At 38.4% G+C, this 23183-nt stretch overlaps 2 protein-coding genes across 4 annotated transcripts in view; both read left to right on the forward strand.

Moving 5' to 3' along the window:
• The window catches only part of LOC136864608 (delta(14)-sterol reductase TM7SF2), a 378438-nt gene that overhangs the window by 87458 nt on the left and 267797 nt on the right, over positions 1-23183 (forward strand). For all 3 annotated transcript variants that reach the window (XM_068225883.1, XM_067141843.2, XM_067141844.2), the window contains exon 4: positions 19919-20100. In XM_068225883.1, coding sequence (XP_068081984.1) covers positions 19919-20100 — 182 coding nt within the window. The remainder of the gene's footprint in view (positions 1-19918; positions 20101-23183) is intronic.
• On the forward strand, positions 7238-9450 carry LOC137498627 (uncharacterized). The gene is made up of 2 exons (XM_068226493.1): positions 7238-7382; positions 8780-9450. The coding sequence occupies exons 1-2, from the start codon at positions 7238-7240 to the stop codon at positions 9448-9450; spliced, it is 816 nt and encodes a 271-aa protein (XP_068082594.1).

The raw sequence follows: 23183 nt of genomic DNA on the forward strand, positions 1-23183 counted from the left end.
AAAACACATATTTCGTTATTCATTGCTAAATATGTATTATGGGAATGTAATAACAATGCCGTTAATCCGGTGCTTCTATGTCCAACCATTCTCAAGTTATGTGCGGAAGTAGTAACTGGTCGTGATGTCACTGCGCTGTAGAGTCTACCTGGCAGCTTTTACGCTGGGAGTAAACTTGCGCAGACTTTTCCCGCACTCAATCTGCTACTGCCGTGTTCTGTTGCCAGTGTTAGTGGGCTTATATTTTATCTATAATGGATGTAAATATCATTTGTCTGTATCAGTATGAGCCAGAACGAACGATGTTTGTTGATGTCCATTCAGATAGCGATCTTGACATGGATATGCTGCTAAACACTACAAGCTGTGCCGGCACGCGAATTTGGTGTAAATGTGATGAGTGTACCATCATGGATACGGATGAAGAAAGTGTATGCTGTTGTGAATTAGACAATGTAAAAGCAGCGAAATCTGAGAAATTTATGTGTATAACAAGAAATCCCTCCTTTACAAGGCTTATTTTAGACCGTGAAGTATTGACAATGACAAGGCATAACATGAGCTTAAAAACAAAGAACATGGCAATGAAACGTTTACTGACAGATTTAAATCCATCAAATAGAACCTGGCATTTTATTTGTTACAAACAGTTCACTTCGTGGGTAAATTCATGGACTGCGATTGGTAAAAAGAACAGAGTTGTCATACCATCATGTGTTGTCAACACCATAACCCTTTCAGACCTGAAAGAAAACTGGAGGTGTGAATTTTTGTTTGTACGTCAAGAACTGACTAAAATGCTCCTCAATACACGTATTAATAGTTTATTTTACAAAATAAAAACTAACATCCAAAAAACAGGACCCACACAATTGTGCGTAACAAAATTCAAACCCTCGTTGTATCACGTACGATGGTGTAGCTTCAAAATTTACGTTCACTAACCAAAGTACACACTTCATTGAATATATTCCGGTATTCAGTAAAGCTTCTAGATTAATATAAACGCAGTAAATAAATACTTACTTTCGGCACTACTGCTTCCTGCCATCTCGCCGATCAACTGTGCTTTTTAAACTCTTCTTCCTTCGCCCTGGCGGTCAAGCGCATACTAAAATCAATTGAAATACACGCCACGTGTCCTGCACAATCACTGCAGTCCGGTGTAGCGCCGAAAAAACATCAAATACGGTCAGGGATAACTAAAATACGAAACCGCACAATTGTGCGTACTCGGTCTGAAAGGGATAAGGAACACATTTCCGGAACCCGATGGCACCTATGTGGGCTTCAAGCTGTAAATGAAAAAATGAAATTAAAACAGAATTTTATCACCCAGGCTCCTGTTGATTTTGAGTACTGAGTTTTGATACCAGCTTTCAATTTATTGATGTTCCAATTATAGTCCAATGCAGCAATCACTGACCTGAGCTTTAAGCCTCTGTACGAGAAATGAACTCTTTTAGGAGTGTATTTCAAACAAAGGTTGTGATAACTTTCTAGGCTTCCGTTGTGAACGTAGTGTTTTATATGTTCTACACCTTTTAAAAAAGATTTGTCTAAAACTACTTTCTTCAAGGCTTTATACGAACTTGAATTTCTTTTAATCCACATTTTCTTTCTCTCTTCCTCCTCCGTTAATGTATCGTGCTCACAGGATTTCCATTCACCGTCTTCTAACCGCTTATGCTCAATTTTTACGTGTGCAAAATTGACATAAATTTATCGATTAACACAGAACTGTTTTCATTACATGTTTGTGCTGCCCACCATAAATCATTATTTATACTGGCCTTCCACACTTGAACTTCTGGATGATTTTTATCGAGAACTTTCATCTTTTTCATTAGACTTCTGGATAATGTGCCAAACATCAAATTCATTTTCAATATCAGGATACTGCGTTCTCAGTAAATACCTTACTCTTTTGTGTCTATCGGAAAGGAAGAGTTTTATATTACAATTTTCTTCCTGTACAATCTTCCTCTTCGCGATTTCACACGCAGCCCTTTCAAGATCGCCTTTCACCATCACTCTCTGAACAAGTTCCAAATGAGCTATGCGGACTGTATTTATATCCATTAGTGAATACACTAAATATTTGGCTGAAAAGCCGGGAGAATCGTACTGGCCATCACCGGCTAACCAAATGGGTTTGGCACTGCTTTTCAAACAATCAATAACATTAGTCCTTTCTTGATCGCAAGCACCCTCCACTATCGGACCAGTTACTCTATGAATAACTCTATCATATACAGTTCGCGATACGATGTGAGTCGTCTATTTGCGAAACCGGCCATCTCCCAAAAAAACTGAAATCCACTTTTTGTGCTGAATGTGTTCTCTGTCCACTTTTACACAAGGTAGCAAACTATTAGCTGCAAGTTTGGCCTCCAACCAGCTTATTTACTTCATCAAAAATTGGAGTTAGTTGCAAACACGGCCGTCCGCGTATGGTTATGAGTTGCAATACTGGCCATCTCCTCTAACACTAGAGGGCAGAGGAATCACAGCAATTGTGTGGGAAAGAACATCTTATTCATGGTGACTATTGTAGGTGTTATAGTTCTGTTGTAAGGAAAGTTGTGGTTTTTATCATACAACTGAGCAGCTATTATAATTATATTGGGAAAAAATGGACACTAATGTTAATGAAGTGGCACCTGAACGGGCCAGAAAAAGGCAATGAAATAGCATCAGCGCTTTATCATAAGCTAAACACTACTGATATGTCCAATGTTTCATTTTATAAGGTGTTTTGCTGATGGATGTGGGGGGCAGAACAAAAATTCTGTTATGATATCAATGCTCTCCTTTTGGTTTGTCACAAATTGAGTTAATTTTCCCTGTGACAGGCCATTCATTTTTACCATCCGATGGAGTTTTCTGGCTCATTGAAATACAAATAAAGAAAATAGAAACTTTAATATAACCTGAGGAATTTCATAATGTTCTTTCTCAGTATGGCAAATTATTTCATCTAGGAAAAGATGACAATGTTCCCAACCTTGACTGGAAAACAGAATGTACTTCTATTTTCAGGCCTACAGGGAAATGGCACTTCAAATTTGCTGCTGCGAAAAGGGTTATTTTGACCAAATGAAAAGGAGGCAATTCAGTGTTAAATCAAGGTGAACCCAATTACAGAATAGACGTTGGCACAAAATTAGGCATTTGTAAGAAAGGCAAAAAAGTTTTGATGATGAATCCAAATGTTATACATGCTGGTAAAATAGTAAACAGTTTAAAAGCAAAAGATGTTGAATCTTAGTGGAGAAATGTTGAGGTGTTTAAGTTTTACAAAAAACTTACTGATAAAAATAACCTTCCACAAAACAACCCAGAAGAGGAGGGATATGCATGTGAGCACAGTGTAGACAATGGCATTAATGTTTAATTTAATGTTTCATGTTGTTAACGTTAAATTTTTGAAAATTTAATTCTTGTTCATTTTGTGTAAATACATTGGCCTTTTTTTACTGCATTGATTTTTAAGTTAACTTTTAATTATAGCATTTTTTGTACATTTTCAATCCTTAAGTTTCTTTAGTTTGGTGCAAACCCGGCCATCTCCAAATTTGAACTTTAAATATTTCAAATAATTATACGAATAAAACATTGGCATTCTGTAACATTCATTTCAATGCTATTTATAAGTGATATAGCAAATACAAATAATTCGAAATTCTTTATTTAGATTTTTTACGTTTTTTCGATCTCCTGAAAAAATTTAACCATTTGGAGATGGCTGGTTTTGCAAATAGACTGCTCATATGTAAGTTAATGGACTTGCAGAATGACCGAAAAGGTTCAAACAGAATGGCGGACAACAATAATGCTGGTGATATTAGGACATTTGCTTCCGGTTTCTTTCCTTCCATAGGTTGAGAATACCAACGGACTTTATTACCACAATCGCAAAGTGATTTTACGCACAACATAGCCCTTTAATGTAATGTGAACTGTTTTTCACTTTACTTTTACAAATGTAACAAATTTCAAAGAGTGTGAGCAAACTTGTCCCCGCTACAAAGAAATATGAACCTGTAATATGTACATCATCCTGAGTGTGTTCGTTATCAGTATCACTAATATAACTTTCACTGTCACTTTCATCTCGTTCATAGAAACTGTCATTCAACTGTTCTCTCATTACGTCGCTGTTCAAGGCTGTGCCGGAAGTTGCAACGTCGAAGTATTTTCTAGCTATTTCACTTCCTAACTCACACTGTATTTCTACACTACATTTGTGTCTGTCTGGTGAAACATTTTCACTCGTATCATTCTCAGCATCGTGTACATCATTATCGTTATCACTTTCATTTAATACTGTGTCAGCAAACTCCCTTCGTGTTTTAGCCTCATACCTTTCCGTCCTGCTCTTTTTAGTTTCTGACGAGTACTCCCACAGTGTATTTTGTGAAGCGGCTTCCGTATGAATTAGGATTCCTGCCTGAGAAGTATCTCCATCTGTCGACGCCAGACATCTTATTGAAGAAACAGACCCTGGCTTCAATTTCAGACCTTGCAGCTTTACCGTAGGCATCACCTTCATTTTCAAAAGTTGCATTTCATCATAGTTTGTATTTTTAAAATGCACTGAGCACACAGTAGCTCCCTTATCGGGAGAAAAGTGTTTCCTCTTGCAAAATTGTACCCAACTGCTAAACCTTCGAGGCGACTTACTTCGATTTGGAAACCTATGGAAATGTATTTCTTTCTCTCTACACTTTTGGTTTCTACTCGTTGTGTTGTTACAGCCGTACACACTACAGGAAGGCATTTCGACAAGGAGTCACCGCACTATTATAATAAACAACACTTCAAGTAAACGGAAGAGCAGCTGAGCGCGTACTGCAATAATCAACTGGATGCCTTGCTCAGCGCTTACAGCGCAGTGACGTTACAGCTACTCGTGTTTCCTTAGTTCACCGGCCTGCGGAGCGGCGCACAGCAAAAGCAAATATATAGTTGAACACTGTCCGATACACTCTTTGATTCAGAGGCAACTTCGTTTTTGTGTTGTGTTCTCCTTTAATCTCTTCAGCAATAGTGCTTTCTAGTTGGGATGAGTGTAGCAGAATAGACATATTACACCTCAATAAAAAAATAGTCTTCTTTTTATTATTATTATTGTTGTTGTTGTTGATGATGATGATGATGATGATGATGATGATGATGATAATGTAGGAAACTGCTCTCTGAGTTTTTGTAACTTAAGACATTGAGACCACATCATTAATTATTATTATTATTATTATTATTATTATTATTATTATTATTATTATTATTATCGTACCTCCATGTAGACACGAGATGTGTGTTGCTTCTGGGGTACTCCTTAGCTCTTCGTCACCGGGCGAGTTGGCCGTGCGCGTAGAGGCGCGCGGCTGTGAGCTTGCATCCGGGAGATAGTAGGTTTGAATCCCACTATCGGCAGCCCTGAAAATGGTTTTCCGTGGTTTCCCATTTTCACACCAGGCAAATGCTGGGGCTGTACCTTAATTAAGGCCACGGCCGCTTCCTTCCAAATCCTAGTCCTTTCCTATCCCATCGTCGCCATAAGACCTATCTGTGTCGGTGCGACGTAAAGCTCCTAGCAAAAAAAAAAATTTAGCTCTTTGTCCTCTTCCACTTTGATGCTTCTTTCTTTCTTTCTTTCTTTCTTTCTTTCTTTCTTTCTTTCTTTCTTTCTTTCTTTCTTTCTTTCTCAATCTGCTTACCCTCCAGGGTTGGTTTTTTCCTCGGACTCAGCGAGGGATCCCACTTCTACCACCTCGAGGGCAGTGGCCTGGAGCATGAGACATTGGGTCTTGGATGCTTCTTACTGGCTATTATTACGGTTGGCTCGCCGCACCCAAAGGCATGTTATATCTAACTGCCAGGTTTCAATGAGGCCACATCTAACTTCGAAAACAGGCACTGCCTGCTGGATTTCAATGGTGTTTCTTTCCCTGGGGGACCAGCACCCAACTAAAGGGGCTACTCTGCCTGAAGTCATTGGCACCTTCAGAGATTCATTCGGGTTATTTACTGCTGCCCAATACTACTACTACTACTACTACTACTACTACTACTACTACTACTACTACTACTACTACTACTACTACTTTGCAATGTAGTAAATGGTTTTCTGAAATTTTATAAATATTTTGCTCTACATCTTTTGATACGTGTGTGTTTTTTTAATGTGTGGAAATATGTACTGTATTTTCTTTCTAGTTTGTATTGTACTCATATAGTAACTTTCTTGCTAATTACTTCAGTTGAGATAGTGCAATACTTCTACAAAAATGGAATGCCTGATTATTCACCTTGTTGGAGATAAAAACGAAATATATACGAAAAAATTCTAAATATATAGACAGAAAAATACTTACTTATAGTCTGATGTGATCGTTTTAAGGGACAAAATATGACATTACTACTCTTCATAGAGAGCACTGACTTAAGTTGAAAGATGATATGTATATTTTGATTTATGTTACGCAAAACAGGTGTAAGGACTGGGTACAATAAACCACTACACTTTTGACAAGCATGAACATATTGATATATTTGAGGACAATTGGGTTGTGGATTTAACACATTCAACATGGTGCCAAAATGTTGCTTGGGGTGCCTTATTTACTACCATATGTGGATCCTGAGCAGCACCGAGTTTTGGTTTTCTTTACAAATACATTGTTGCACGGTTGAAATACTTTGTGTATTTTCTGGTAAACATGAATGGCTGTGTTACAATTCCTTATCCTGCTGCTGGATGGGACCATTCACTATTGCTGGATAGAATATGAAGGCTTGCTTTTTGAATAGTAGCACGCACATGTTCCGCGCATTTTGTTTTCCCACCCGTTCTTACAGTGGCATCATGGTGGGTTGATTCTCTGAGTGATAGCATGCTGGAAACATTGATGACCTGTATTTTAGGATCCGAATTGGAAGGGTGGTGGTGGTGGATCGCTACCTTCTGTCAATAATTCAGATAAAGATACATACCCATTTTGATGCTAAGTCATGTCACCGATACAGAGACATGACACACCAGAAAGGAGCACAGTGATAAGCAATGGAAAAACAAAAATCGCCACACACCGGTCTGCGTCTTGATGATATTATCAGCATCCTGCTGCAGACACGGGCGATAAGACACTGCATGTTCCATTTCTATGCGTCATGTCTTAAGCAAACATTTTCTCGTATAGTTCTGTTCCTGCTTTTTCTGAGCAGTGCCAGCATGAATGAAGAACAAATCAACATTAAATTAATGCAATCCGTGGAGAAATATCGAATAATATATGATTATTTGCTACCAGGACATTCAAATAAGAACGAGGTGGATAAAGCGTGGCATGCAGTGTCCAAAGAATTAAATTTAAATGGTAAGTAACTTATATTCAGAAACATATTTATTAATTAGGTCTATGTACAGTAATGACATGTTTAATTATGTAAGAATAAACATTACTTGCGCAACCAGAATTACTGATAATGTATAGTGCAGCTATATTTATATTTATTCTATAGCGTACTTATTCTGTCAAGAAAGGGCTACGTTTGGTTTCATAAAGTAAGAACACAAGTGATTTCTTAATTCAACAGCCTCAACTGTTGCTCTTCTGTTGCAGGGTTGCAATCTCTGCAACACACACATCGTATTGTCAGTATTTTCGTCCTTATCTGTTACACTCGGTTCACTAAAAACTCCATCTTTTAGGCTAATGAAGTTATGCAGGACACAAATTGCTCGTATTATGTTGTCTATTTTATCAGTTTTGCAGGCTATAGCTGTACCGAGATCTCTAAATTTAGAAGCAAGCATTCCAAAACACTCTTTCTAGCTCTGCTAAGCCTATAGTTAAAAATCCGCCTTTCATTTGTAAGTTCTCTTCGAAGATAGGGTCTCATGATATGCTTCTGTAATGGGAAAGCTTTATCACCAATGAAAAAATAAGGAAATGGTGAACAGTGATCATCATCTTTTGGTAGCCTCTTTGGATCAGGTATATTCAGTGTGCTCTGCTGAAGGTTTCTTCCTAAAGCTGAGTTTTGCAACATGCCACCATCACTATTTCTGCCATAGTCACCAGCTTCGATAACAATGAAAAGCCCATCTGCATCAACCAAAGCTAATAGAACAATAGAAAAATAGCCCTTGTAGTTATAGAAGGATGAGCCACTGTTTCTCAGACACTGGATACAAACGTGTTTCCCGTCTATGGCACCAATGCAGTTAGGCATATTCCAGAGTTCCAAATATCTTTCGGAAATATTCTCCCATAACTCCTTTGAGGGTGCAGGCATAAACTTAGGTTGAAGTGTTGTCCATACTGTCGAACATACTTCATCCACAATTTTGCCGATTGTTGTTTCTCCTCTTTTAAACTGAAAGCTCAAGCATTTGAAGCTGTTGCCAGTAGCTAAGTACCTGGAAATAAAGGACCATGAATACTATTACTGCTAAATTAAATTTTAAAAAGCTTGTAAAAGATTATTTTAGCCAAATTAAACTATTGACAATTGTACTCATATACATACATTCTATAAATTTAATATCATTGAACTGTACTGTTTTTGTTATTAAATGTTTGTTGAGAATTTTTCTTATGTGTTAATAAGCATTCCTTGGTATAGCTATTGTATGTATAGTCCTACTATAGGGCTCTGCCCTCAAGGACATCTTTTATATGAAATAAAATAAATAAAAATTAATAATAATAATAATAATAATAATAATAATAATAGTAATAATAGTAATAAGTGTATTTTCTCATTGCAGTGGCCACCTGCAAAGACAAATGGAGAAACTGTAGGAACTGTTGGTACAGATACTTAAGGCAAGCTCCTACCAGTGGTTCAGCAGCAGTAACCAAAAAGCCCTACTATCTTGCAGACTACTTGGCGTTTTTGACATCATTTACGAAATCAAGAAGACAAGTGGGAAACGTAGAAAACCCGTATGAAGAGGAGCAATCTGCTACAGGGGAACAACCATCATCAGTGGCCATGACAGAAGAAAACGATGAGGAGAATAGTGCTCAAGAAATTATGCAGCCGCTACCTCGAACACGTAGAAGAGATACAAAAAGAAGTGCCACGACAATGGATGTTGAAGTTTTCTCTTCATATATTCAGATGAAAGCAAAACATACGGCTGAAGCGGAGTGTAATAACCCAGATGAGTTGTTTTTCAAAAGCCTGCTACCAGATGTGGCTAAATTATCACCTGCAGCTAAAAGCTCATTTAAGTTGTTTGTGCAGCAAAAATTAAATGACATGCTCTACAGATCAGCCAGGAATGTTCAGTGTAGTGATACTCATTCCCATCTTTCAACTTCCGTATTGCAATACGGTGGTAGGCAGACGGGCTCCTCATATACTGTCTCACCATTATCGTATGCGGTGAATTTACCAAAAGAAAGCGAGGAAGAACGAGGTCACTCATACTGATAAGGCGTAGTTACAAAGACAGCACTATATGGTATAGAGTTATAAGTGAAAAAACCAAAACATTGTACACATATTATTTATATACTTTGTCAGTATGAACAGTTTCACAGCTCTGTTCATTATCTAATAAATAATTTAATTTTTTAATAACAAATTATTATTCTAAGCTTTGAACTTACCTTAGTGTTATAAGTAGCTTTTCATCAGGACTTATAGCCTTCCTGTAGTTTGTGTCTTGTTTTCCTAATAATAGAGAAATTTTCTGAAGAAGTTCTGTATAGCTTTCGGGGTACATTCGGTAGTATGACTGGAATTTTACCGGATCTTTTAGTAAATCATGCGCTAAGGTATAAGCACCATGCTGAGCACATGACATATTAAAATCGTGAATCCATTTCCTTTTCCTCTTGTTACGCAATTTCAACCACATGTACAGCAAAACATCATCTTCACTCGAGGAGGCCACGTTAACAGCTGATAATGCATAGCGTATTGATGCAGACACATGCTTCTCCGGGGTGCGGGTTCAAGTCTGCATCACGAGTGCGACAAACAAGTTAGTCGTTTTTTCATGTTGCGTTGCAGATGTTGACGCCTCCGCTGTGCGGCCTCACTAAGAGCAAAATAAAAATGGAAGTCCATCGACAAAGTATATCCTGTACTTCAGCCAGCTTGATGAAAATGAGTTTAAGGATGTAGCCGAACAGTTCATCAGCTCATTTTATCATCCAGGGTGACAGTTTGCATCTGCTTACAGTTGGACAGAGAAAAGTAGCAAGCAATCTCTTCCACTTTTTCAAGGGCATGGTGGTGTGGGATGCTAATATAAATGATGGAGTTCTGTGTTCGATTTCTTTTCTGCATTTTTTTGGTGCAGGCATAATGAAAGCTATGAAAAGTGAAAATAACCCAACTAAAACTAAGAGGAATTGGATCCAAAATTGGCTCCTATGAAGCGTCAAATCGAGTTATTTTATCATAAAGAAAGAAACTTGTGTTCATCAACAAGCTTTCTGAGGTTGTTATGGTTTACTGTATCAGAAGCTTTACTAATGTTAAGTGTTTGAAATTTAGAAGCCACGAGGCGTGTTTTTTTAAAAAGTAAGGTCCGTTTTGTTGTAGACACTAGTAGTTCGCATGCGCACTTCGCAACGAACCCGTGCGTCGTGTGCCGGCATGCCTCGGGAACAACGGTGCTCAGTTGCAGCTCTGTTGCTAACCTGTACGGTTCTGTTCTGTGCTAGCTCTAATGTTCAAGATTATAGACTCGCCCGCCCTCTGCGAGGTTCGGTCAGTGATACGGTTTTTGTCGGCAAGGAACCTGTCTGCTGCAGACATTCACCGACAGATTTGCAAAGTGTACGCTGCTAATGCTATGAGTGAAGGCAAAGTGTGTAAGTAGGTACGAGACTTCAAAGATGGCCGTGACAACGTCCATGATGAGGCCCGCTCTGGTCGCCCATCTCTGATCACAGACGATTTGGTGGCTTCAGTTGAAGCAAAGAATCATGAGGACAGACTCTTCACAATAACAGCTCTCTCAGATGCCTTTCCTGATGGGTCTAGGTCAGTGCTTTACAAAATTGTTTCTGAAAACCTAAACTTTAGGAAACTGAGCTCCCATTGGGTCCCTAAACTCCTAACGGAGGACCAAAATAACAAAATATTTGAGTGTTTGATGACATTTTTGACTCGTTATGCTGAAGAAGGTGGTGACATGTTGAGTCAGATCATAACAGGAGACGAAACATGGGTTTCGCATATCACGCCTGAATCAAAGCAACAGAGCATGGAATATAGACACACACATTCGCTGCAAAGGTGAAGGCCAAACAGAATCTGTCCCAGCGCAAGATCATGGCATCCGTGTCGTGGATAGGCGTGGTGTTTTGTTGGTCGACTTCATACAACGAGGAACCAATATTAATGCGGATGCTTACTGCCAAACCTTGAGAGAGCTTTGAAAGACGCGGCATGCTGACAAAGGGAATAGACCTTCTCCATGACAATGCAAGACCTCACACTGCAGCTCAGACCCGAGGTTTATTGGACACTTTGGCAGGGAAGTTTTAGACCACCTACCGTACAGCCCTGACCTTGTGCCGAGCGATTACCATGTATACCGCCACCTCAAACATCACCTCAGCTACACACTACAATGATAACAACAAAGTGAAAACAGCTGTGAATTCATGGTTATCGGAGCAGGCGGCAAGTTTCTTTGAAGATACTTGAATACTTGAATACTTAGTTGTAAGATATACTAAGTGTTTAAACAAACTTGGCAGCTATGTTGAAAAATAGACTAAAGTATGTTGAATCTGCAAATAAATGCGGTGTTTGAAAGTTGTCTTTCATTGTGTAGTTATTTTCAAACGGCCCTTACTAAAAAAGAGAAGCCTCCTATTATAGCATGCATACATATGTCTTCATTATAGATTGTTATGCCTGTCAGCATTCAGTCTGCAAGCATCTGTGAATTTACTAATCGCCGCCACAATGCTCTATTAGTAACTAGTTTTCTGGCCTCACTTAGTTCTATATCTCTTATCCGTAAATCATTAGAAACTGAGCATAACCATAGTGGCCTTGGTCTCCCTCTACTCCATAATTCTTCTGGGTAACCTATCCTCCTCCATTCACTCACTTTTAACCTACCACCGAAGCCAGTTTATTAGTACAGCTTCATCCATCAAGTTCAATCCTAACTTAGTCTTTATATCCTCATTCTGAGTACCCTCTTGCCATTGTTCCCACCTGTTTATACCAGCAATCATTCTTGCTACTTTCATGTCTGTTATATCTAGCTTATGAATAGGATATCATGTGTTCATCTAGCTTTCACTTCCGTAAGGCGAAGTTGGTCTGAAAACAGACCAATGTAAAGATAGTTTCGTCCAGGAGCTGATTTCCTTCTTCCAGAATACTGTTGATCACAACTGCGAACTCACTGCATTAGCTTTACTGCACCTTGATTCACTCTCACTTACTTATTGTACCATCTTGGGAGAACTCACATCCTGAATATTTGAAATTATCTATCTATTCCAGCTTTGTATCCCCAATCTGATGTTGAATTCTCTTGGATTTCCTACCTATGGACATCAGTTTAGTCTTAGAAAATATGCCTTCTCTGGATCTATGAAACATAACTATCTATTCATCTTATAGTATTTTCCATTACTTGGTATATATTGACAATCTGATCCTGACAGTCCCTCTGTAGTCTGAAACCACACGGGTTTTCATCCAACTTTCTGTCAACAACTGAACACCTTGCCTGGTATACTGATCATTGAGATACCTCGATAGTTGTTGCAATCCTTCTTGTATCCTTGCCTGTAGATAGGTGCAGTTACTGCTTTTGTCCCATCATAAGGTACGTTACTAACACTTCATGCTGATCTTATTATTCTATGAAGCCATTTCATCAATGCCTTCCACTGTACTTGAGCATTTCAGGTCTAATTTCATCTTTTATGACAATGGAGTTTATTTACCATCCTTTCCACTTCCTCAAGCATCATTTCGCCAATATCATTGTCTTCCTCCCCATGAGCTTGGTTGTTCGCGACGCCACCAGGAAGATTCCTTTTACGTTGAGAAGATTTTCAAAATATTCCATCCACCTCTCCAGTGATTCCTTGGGATCTATTATGAGTTTCTCTGATTTACCTAAAACACTATTCATTTTCTTATTCCCTCCCTTCCTAAGATTATTTATTACTGTCCGGAAGGGATTCCCTGCTGTTTGACCGAGCCTTTCCTGGTTATTAGCAATATCTTTCCACACTTCTTCTGGAATTCAACTACTATTTGTTTCACTCTTTCTTTCATCAATGTACAATTCCCTGTCTTTGACTAGTCCTTGTTGGAGCCATTTCTGATATGCCTACCTTTTAGATTTACAAGCTGGTTATGCTTTTCCCCATCTTTATACATACCGTATTTCACGGCATAATCGTCGCACTTTTTATACCAAAATTTTCGAAAAAAATTGTAGGGTGCGACCATTATACGATGAGTATTTAATACCAGTATTTGTATTACTCAAGAAATGTATTCATAACTAAATTGTATTTGATACAAATTTAAGATGCACGTAATACTCGCGTTTATACATCAAAATAATTAAAATAGTCTAAAACAAAATTCATAATTTTTCGCTACAATTCAGCGAACGTTTTTCCAACCTGAAAATAAAAATGAACGTATTAAGTTAATTTGTCATTAATTTGAGTATTAAAGTTAAAATATTACACTTGCAAAATTATCGCTTTGTTGTGAAATGCGGACTTACCGGTACGCAATTTATTCCAAATCTTCGGTGTCGCTATCGCAGGTTTCGCTATCTGATGCGCCGTCCTCGCCTCTGTTAATACCAGTATCAGATTCTTCGTCTCCCTGCCACACTGCGTCATCTTCGGAACTGTCTAGTGCATTCGAAATCCCAGTCCTTTTGAAGCTCTTGGAGACTAGTTCAGGTGGTATAAGATCCCAACTCTTCTTCACCCACGAGCATAACAAGTCCAAGGGTGGACGCCTGATATTTCCGGCGGGCGTCAATTGCTGATCGCCGCTCATCATCCACTCGTTGTAAAATCGACGTAAGTGGTCTTTAAAGGGTTTATTAACACATACGTCTAGTGGCTGCAAAGCAGATGTTAGGCCACCAGGAATGACTATCTGTTGTGTCTTATTTGTAGTGAGAATTTGCTTCACTTCGTTCACGAGGTGACCTCGGAAACTAAAACAAGCAGAGCTGGTTGTTTTAGTAGTGCACCAGGTCTTCTATTCCACACAGTTTTAACCCAGTCCAGCATGAGTTCTACGTCCATCCAACCCTTTGGTTGCACTCGTACATGAATTCCACGGGGAAACTGTATATTCTTAGGCATCGTTTTCCTCTTGAAAATGATATAAGGCGGCAACTTTCTCCCGTCAGCTGTAATGGCTAGCATTGCCGTGCATCGCAACTTCTCACTACCGCTGGTTTTCATTAATACACTCCGTGATCCTTTTAGCGCAATAGTGCTGTTGCGAGGCATATCAAAAAAGATTGGAGTCTGATCGGCATTACCGATTTGAGAAAGCAAGTACGAAGTTTCCTTGCGCAAACGTATGACAAATCGGTGAAAATTTACAATCTTGTCCGTGTAATCAGCAGGCAACTTTTGGCTTAGTGTTGTTCTCCTTCGCACTGACAGATTGTGTCGTCGCATGAACCCCTTAATCCACCCACGAGTCGCCTTAAACTGAGTTACCGGTATGTTGTGTTTGCGCGCTACCTCCTGTCCCTTAATTTGTAACATTTCATATGATACACTGCAGCCATTGTTACGTATTTCACTGACGTACCTAAACACTTCTTCGTCAATTATAGGAAACTTCCCTGTTTTAGGACCTCTAAACGCGCGTCTAGAAGGGTTTGTGCTTTTTAGCTTGTTTTTTACTTTCCGCCAGTCACGCACCAACTTTTCACTCACAGAAAATTTTCTTTCTGCAGCTCTGTTCCCGTGCTGTTCAGCGAAGGCAATTACGCTTAGCTTGAAGCCCGCAGAATAGTTTCTATATTTACCCATAATCGCTTAGAAATGCTTCACACGTTAATGTTTTGCGATATAAATGACTTTCCGTAATTGTTCACTATTAAAACAAATTATTTCTGCAAACACCCGAAACACAAATTAAAAACTTAAATTATCACGCACACATGTATACAGTAATCACGTAAATCTGAAACAAATAAATGCATCTGTGATCTGTACATTCCAGAGCAGCCAATACTGTTAGGCAGCAAGGAAGCATGCAACAATTTATCAGTTTAGCTCGTTGGTTGCGACACACTACTGCGCTTGCGCAAAGCTCGCAAACCGGAGCTCTAGCTAGCTCGGTGTAGATCTACTGTATAGTTGTTGACTGTATTCCGAGACGTCAGTAACAAACATTCATTTTTTTCAATTTCTTTTAAACATACGGTAATTAGGTTAATATTTCTTCCCAGTTATTGATGATTTTACATTACATTACTGACGAGTTTATAAAATAAAACTTTAATAGCATTGGATAATAATTATCTTGACTGCTTGGATAAAAGTTTTCATCCCATGCCCGGACACTTATGACGTAGTAGTAAGATAAGAGTCTAGCGATGACAACTGAGACATCGTAAATAATTCGGCTGAATAATTCCGTGGAAATCTGCGTTATCGTCTTGGATTTCACTTCGTGCGCAATAACACAGGAGCCGGCCCCATGGTGTAGGGGTAGCGTGCTTGCCTCTTACACGGAGGCCTCGGGTTCAATTCACGACCGGGTCAGGGAATTTTACCTGTATCTGAGGGCTGGTTCGAGGTCCATTCAACCTACCTAGCCGGTATTTCCTGGCGACGTTGCCGATAAGCGATAATTACAGCCTTACGTATTTCAAATGGGAACTCATAATATGTAGGTGGCGAATAAATAGTACACTGTCTCGGGACCACGTTGTCAAACTGCCGATAGCCTACCGGTAAGCATAATATGTAGGTGGTGAATAAATAGTACACTGTCTCGCGACCACGTTGTCAAACTGCCGATAGTCTACCGGTAAGCCATGCGTCGTACATATACCGGTATTATTTATTTATACATTGTGCAACATGTCGCAAACGTGACTGTGTTGCCAAATTGCCCATAAACCATACACGTATTTAAATTGCGCATTCATGTGCAACTTACGTTTCAGTTCCATTTACCTTTTAACCAGATTAGTGAACAAAATGTGGACGTGCGACGATTATGTAATTAAAGGTTTAAAGTCCGATTTTTGTATTGAAAATAAAGGATGCGACGATTACGCGGTGGCGACGATTATGCCGTGAAATACGGTAGTTGTTCCTAGGCATCCCCTTGCTGTTTCTACTACAGCACCCGTGTATGCCACGTATTCTCTTTATATATCTCAAACCTACTTACTGTCCGTTGTTTGGAACTTTTCACTGATCATATCCATATACTTCTAATTTTCCACATTTATTAGTCAGCAGATGGATTTCACTTTCTCTAGCCTTGAGATACTTAATTCACTACAGATCAGATAGTGATTGGTATTATAAAAAAAAATCCCTGTAATACCCGCATATTCCTAACAGATTTCCTGAATTCAAAGCCGGTTATGATATAGGGTTTATTGTTTTTAAGAATATGTTTAACGTTGCACCGACACCGATAGGTCTTATGGCGATAATGAGATAGGAAATGGCTAAGAGTGGGAAGGAAATGGCCATGCACTTAATTAAGATACAGCCCCCGGGATTTGCCTCGTGTGAAAATGGGAAACAATGGAAAACCATCTTCAGGTCTGCTGACAGTGGGGTTTGAACCCACTATCTCCTGGATGCAAGCTTACAGCTATGCATCTCTAAGTGCTCCCCACCTGCTAATCCATCAGGGAGTGAGAGATGGTGTAATGCTCTGTCATTTGGCTGAGGCCAGCTGGCTAGTTTGTCGGTAATTTCCCGTTATGTCATTTTCTGGTTGATGTCAACGGCTACTTTTAATTGTACTTTGGCTTTATTATTGATGTTATTACTAGGGTCCAGAAGTTAATCTGTTTGTATGTTCTTTCTTAGGGGTTAAAAATGTATGCTTATACATTATGTGTACGAATTGTGGAATTTTTTGTTATATGAACATGATTTTTGTGATTTTTGATAAATGCATCATATCTTAATATTTTAGTGTCTATTTGACACATTTTAATGAGTTTTAAGGTTTATAAGTTTTGTGATTAAGCATCATTTGTCAATATTTTAGTTCCTATATGGCGTATTTTTAACAATTTTTAAGGTTTTTATTTTATTATTTTTTGTCATGTGGATCATATTGACAGTAACGTAGATTTCATATGGAACAATATTATTATTATTATTATTATTATTATTATTATTATTATTATTATTATTATTATTATTATTATTATTATTTAGTAACATGTGCAGGGAAATATTCGCAGTTGGAATTTAAAAAAGCGAAGTGCATGAAATTAACAACGAAACTCCATACAGATCCCTCCTCAACCCCCACCCACCAATCTCAACTCGATTGTTTAGCCTGCGAAACTAAATGTCCACAGACTGAAGGAAGAAAAACCGAGCTCGATAGCTGCAGTCGCTTAAGCGCGGCCAGTATCCAGTATTCGGGAGATAGTAGGTTCGAATCCCACTGTCGGCAGCCCTGAAAATGGTTTTCCGTGGTTTCCCATTTTCACACCAGGCAAATGCTGGGGCTGTACCTTAATTAAGGCCACGGCCGTTTCCTTCCCACTCCTAGCCCCTCCTTGTCCCATCGTCGCCATAAGACCTATCTGTGTCGGTGCGACGTAAAGCAAGTAGCAAAAAAAGAAGGAAGAAAAGTCGAGGTACATCAAATTATCACATAAACTCTAAACGGACTGTGGAATGATATATTCACAGACGAAATACAGAAAAGTCGGGTGAATTGAATCAATAACGTAACTCCCACCACATCCACACTTTTCTGAAGTCGACTGTTAGAGTGTTAGCTGCTGGGTGAAGGTGTTGATAGTTTGTGTCAGAGGTTTTCCTCCTGATTTGCATTCTTCTCACTCTCTCTGAAGCTGATCATTTAAATGTCCATACTTCAGAATAGAGATTGTGCAAAAAAAAAAAAAAAAAAAAAAATGATAACAACAATATATATTTGAAAATAACATTCTTTAAATTACATTTTAATCTACGTTAGTTATTTGAGGTGAATAAATTGTTTAGTTAGGTATGGATGAACTGATTAATTTAAAAGTTGTTTTAAATTTGATATCTTTCACTGAAATTGTAACATAAAAAGAATTATAGTGGGTTGTCTGTTAAAAGTAGATATATGCTATCACAGACTCTTTTTTAGAACTTACTATGCTGAGCAATTCTTACCCTTATAGTATAGATTTATCTTTAACAATTTAGCCAGCGTAAGCTAGAAAGGTGGACAGATGACAGGTATTTCTTAGACTTCCTTCACTGAAGTCATTACTGCTCAGTTTCCATTGGTTGTAGATGATTGTTGTTTATATATATAAACTTTTCTCCAGAAATGCTTGCTAGAATGGTGAAAACCGCATCAAACTCCTTCCAGTGCCTCTTGAGATTAGCTGTTGTACACGGGAGTCAATGACTTTATTTTAATATATGTAGAGATATATATGGACATTTACAAAATTCTTGCTGACTAATTAAGATTGGTTGTCAGTGTCCCTCATGTTTCATTCTGTGATACAGAATGTTAACATTCGTCGGCCAAATAAGAAGCAGAATGTCGACTAATTGCCAGAGCTGGAAAGCTGCTGGGATGGTCAGCGGGTGCCTCTAGATTCGATCTTGCCTCTGATGTGGAAGTAAGAAAACAATTTGGCGTTGCACTAATCTGTCATGCAAGTCACTTGGATGGTTTGGGCTTGTGTTGCAAGTAGAAAGAGACGCAATTGCTAACATTGGCTACAGGCTGGAAGTCATTTGAAAGAGTGCTAAGGGATGACGTAACTAATTATGAGTTGATACATTTCACAGTGATATGAATACATTAAATCTACACCGCGAGATATTTGACTGAACTATGAATATATATATATATGTTTAAAAAAGCAGCCAACTTGTCGTGTCTTAACATAAAAAAATGCAGACAAGAAAGTGAACAGTGGAAAGTATCCCATTCGGCAAGCACGTCCAAGTGCTCTAGGTACTCGTCCTCCAGGTCACACGTTTGCTATGACTTTGCCAGTGTGAAAGGTTAAACATGTTAATCATATTTTACAGACAGTATACGTACATCAGTTTGTAAATTTGAGAATGATATTACAAAAATTCAAGTGCCCTAGTGGCAGTCCTCAGTTGTTAGTGGTGAATGAAATGGTGACAGTTGAGCCACAATGCAGATTCTGCCACTAGTTGTGATAGTTGCTGAAGAGCCTGATGATTTACATAATCTTCTTTTTTGGTAATAACCTTCAAATATCTTGTCTGTGTCCTGTTAGTACATAGGCTATAGGTAAATGTAACATAGATCCATGTTTTGAATATTAATTGTCATAAGAGGCCTCAGAGGATAGGGTTGTATGCTGAATGAGAGAAAAAAAGTAGGATAGAGAGGTTGTTATATACTAATGCCTCCAAGAGAGTTGGCTACTCGATGCGGGTCACATACTTGTGAGCTTGCATGCGAGAGAAAGTGAGTTCAAACCACATTGTTGGCAGCTCTGATAAGGGTTGTCCATGTTTTCTCATTTTCACGCTAGACAAATGCTGGGCTGAACCGTAGTTAAGGCCGGGGCTGCTTCCTTCGCAGTTCTAGCCCTTTCCTATAATATCACTAAAAATAACTAAGTTAATGGAAAAAATGTAAAGTGCTCACAGTAAACTGTAAAGGTTTTTGAAGTTTGGTGGATTTAAGTAAAGTCATTGTTCTTTTTTTTCAGTTGACGATGGTTCCGAATCAGACTTTTCTGCAAAAACAAGTTCAACTCGCTCAATACGAGTTAGAAATCTGGGCTCTTATATTGCTTCCTCGGAAGATGTGTCTCAAAGGGAGTCAACACCTACAGCTGTTAAACCAAGGATGAGTGAGATTCTTCAGAGAGAGCTTACACCCACACAACAGGTGTGAAAAATCTTTTCTTAATTGGACCGATGACCTAGATGTTAGGCCGCTTTAAATAACAAGCATTATTCTCACCTATCTTAAGGCGACGCTCCGGAGATAAAAATATATTTTTACCTAATGCATGGATTTCATGAAACTTTGTGGGAATGTCACCTACATAAAAGTAGAGATATCATGAAAATTTCATTCATATACAATTCATAGTTTTTCCAAAAAAATAAATTGTTTGAATTTTTTTGAACTTTTAATTCGATTTTTTTTATTAAATTTAATTAACATGTTAATGTAAATTTGTAATTAGGTGGATAATACGTCTTTTAAAAGCACTACATATCGATTTTTCTGTACATAATTTATATCAGGAGATATATCGTACTAAAGTTTGTGTAATTTTTATGTTCCAAAATTTAGGACTTAAAAATCTCTACTAGAAAAAATTCTGCAATCAAAAATTACATACACAGTTTTTTTAATATTGGTTTTATACATATACCATACAAATTTTGTTACAATTGTCTGAATATTATGGGAGAAAAATGGGATTTAAGTGTAAAATTTACAATTGGCAGGAAAATTAAATCAAAGTTCAAGTGACGTTTTCTTCCTGATTCATTACCTAAAAGTCACCAGAACTGTATGTTTTTTCTTCCCTTCCTGGAAGCTTGTTTCTTCTTCTTCTCGGGGCCGATGATCTTCAGTGTTAGGCCCCTTTAAACAACAAGCATCATCATATTATTCTTCTTCTTCTTCTCCTCTTCCAAAAAATGGAAAATCATTCACCTGCATTTTGTTTTTCATAATGCTACCTTTCCTGTGTTGAAGTTATGGGGATTGTAGTTTCTGTCATGTCATGATTGTTGGGTATAGGTGTACGACTTACATGGCTTGAAGTTGATGCGACACTTTCCTGATGAGAACAATCTGATTCCAATAACATTTCATGGCCTTTTGTCCCTGATTTCTTCAATGGAGACTCCTGTCCGGTAATAGCTGATGCCCATCTCTTTCCTATCGAAAGTTCAGCAATTTGTTGCTTAGCTAAGGCTGATTTATGTTTATGCATATTGTTTATTCCCTTGAATACAAGCTATCAATTATTACAGCACACTGTCTTTCAATAATAACAGTATCTTGATACGCAACTACAAGACATTACTTGCATGCGTACTTCACAAAAGTAAACGGACTGGCTACTACAAGAGAACCCACAAAAAAGATTTAACATACAAAAATAACAAAACTTATAGTTGTCGTCACTATTGCAGTACCATCAGGAATACCATTACAAGAATAAAATGTTGCTCAGTGACAGTCAAGTACTGAAATATTAGTCCGCAACGTGCTTTATAAATTCATTCAGTCTATACAAATATATCGGGAGAAAGGGTGCGGGGGGCCTTTTGGCCCATTCCATGGATGCGTAATTGCAAAGAACGGGCATATTTGGTTGAATGGAAACATGACAATGACATCAAACATGGTAATGACATCAAACATGACAATGACATCATTACCTAACAGAGCAGTTCAGCAGATGCCACGTCCATTTCTGCTGTGTGCAGACTGGCAAACTAAGCATTATTAAAGTGATAAATGGTTTGTATTCAACGAAATAACTTTTTGACAAGAAAGAAGAAACCCGATCCTTTCAATTTCAGTAAAAAAAAATTGCCAAAATGGCCAAAATATTGTTTTATCTCCGGAGTATTGCATTGATTTTGTTTCTATATGTACATTGGTAGGCTAATTTCATGGTGTAAGGGTAGGATTCAGTCACCTGCTTGTGTGAGAATTTTAGTACTAGATTGGGTTTATGCAGTGTCATGAGTTTAGCTGAGTAACTCTATGACCTGTGAGGGAGGGGCGAGGTCAGTAGGTCTTATTGTAACAGTGGGTTAGAAAAGGCCTAGGAGCATTAAGTAAGCGGCCCCGTCCTTAATTAAAGTACAACGCCTGCATTTGCCTGGTGTGAAAATAGGAAATCATGGAAAACCATCTGCAGGGCTGCCGACAGTGGGGTTCGAACCCACTATCTCCCGGATGCAAGCTCACAGCTGCGCGCCCCCGACCGCATGGCCAAGGCGCCCGGTTTTTATGTCTATGCTCTTCGAGATTGTTCCTTTTTATGGCTGAGGATGTCTCTAGAGATAAAACTCGCTTGGTACTGAAAGAAATTGACAGGGCGAGATTCACTTTGGCAGAAATGATGTAAATGGTTTGGCTTAGCTGTTGACCAGAAATAATGTTGTGGAAGAAAAAAAAGAAACCTCAGTATAGATCACTAAGTTCGATTTTCATAAGAGTTGGGAGGTCAGTCACTTTCTTACCATTCCTAGCCCTTTCGCATACCATCGTTGCCAGAAACCTGCTTGAGTTGGTGTGATGTTAAACATTTAGCAGGAAAAGTAGTTTGTAAATATCAAGATTTCATTTTAAAAAATGTAAATACTGTTTTGTCGAATTCACTTTCTGGGAGGCTGTTTTACTACCAGTTTTGTCATAATATCTCTTCGGGAATGCTGGGTGGGCATCTTTCCAACAAGAGGAAGTTCTTCCACTAAGTAGTTAAGCAGCAGGTAACTTACACCCCATAGTAAGTGGTTACTTTTGTTTTAAGACCCCAGGGGATGTTGCGGACATCACTAACCTCAGGTACACAAAGGGTAAGTTTTCGTGCACTTCAAGGGTTGGATAAAATATCATCTGCTGAGCAATTGTTATGACAGGAAATTTACTGTGATTTTTTCTGTACATGGCCTAGGTTAGCTCAGTTTGTAGATTTAAACAACTGGAATAGTGATCAAAATTGTTCTGCACTGATTTATCTCTACAGGTAATAATCATGAATGATTTTCTTGACATCATTGACCTTTTTATTGATTACCACAGTGGTGATGGTGATCGTCATAGTCTTCAAATAGTAGTCAGGTGCCCAACGCGGATCGGACGTCCTGGATCATTTCCTTACTTACACTCCTGCTGGGATTTTTGCCAGGTTTCGACTAAAATTTTGACTGGTGTATTTTACTACTGCGAACTGAAGGTTGTGCATAGACTCTCAGTATTGGCACGTTACATTA

The sequence above is a fragment of the Anabrus simplex genome, chromosome 2 (assembly GCF_040414725.1).
Source record: "Anabrus simplex isolate iqAnaSimp1 chromosome 2, ASM4041472v1, whole genome shotgun sequence".
Classification (NCBI taxonomy): domain Eukaryota; kingdom Metazoa; phylum Arthropoda; class Insecta; order Orthoptera; family Tettigoniidae; genus Anabrus; species Anabrus simplex.

What these genes read in the sequence shown, in the direction of transcription:
- LOC137498627 (XM_068226493.1), top strand. Translation starts at nt 7,238, where the DNA reads ATGAATGAAGAACAAATCAACATTAAATTAATGCAATCCGTGGAGAAA. An exon ending in CAAAGAATTAAATTTAAATG is followed by an intron (nt 7,383 to 8,779) that starts GTAAGTAACTTA and finishes TTCTCATTGCAG; the next exon opens with TGGCCACCTGCAAAGACAAA.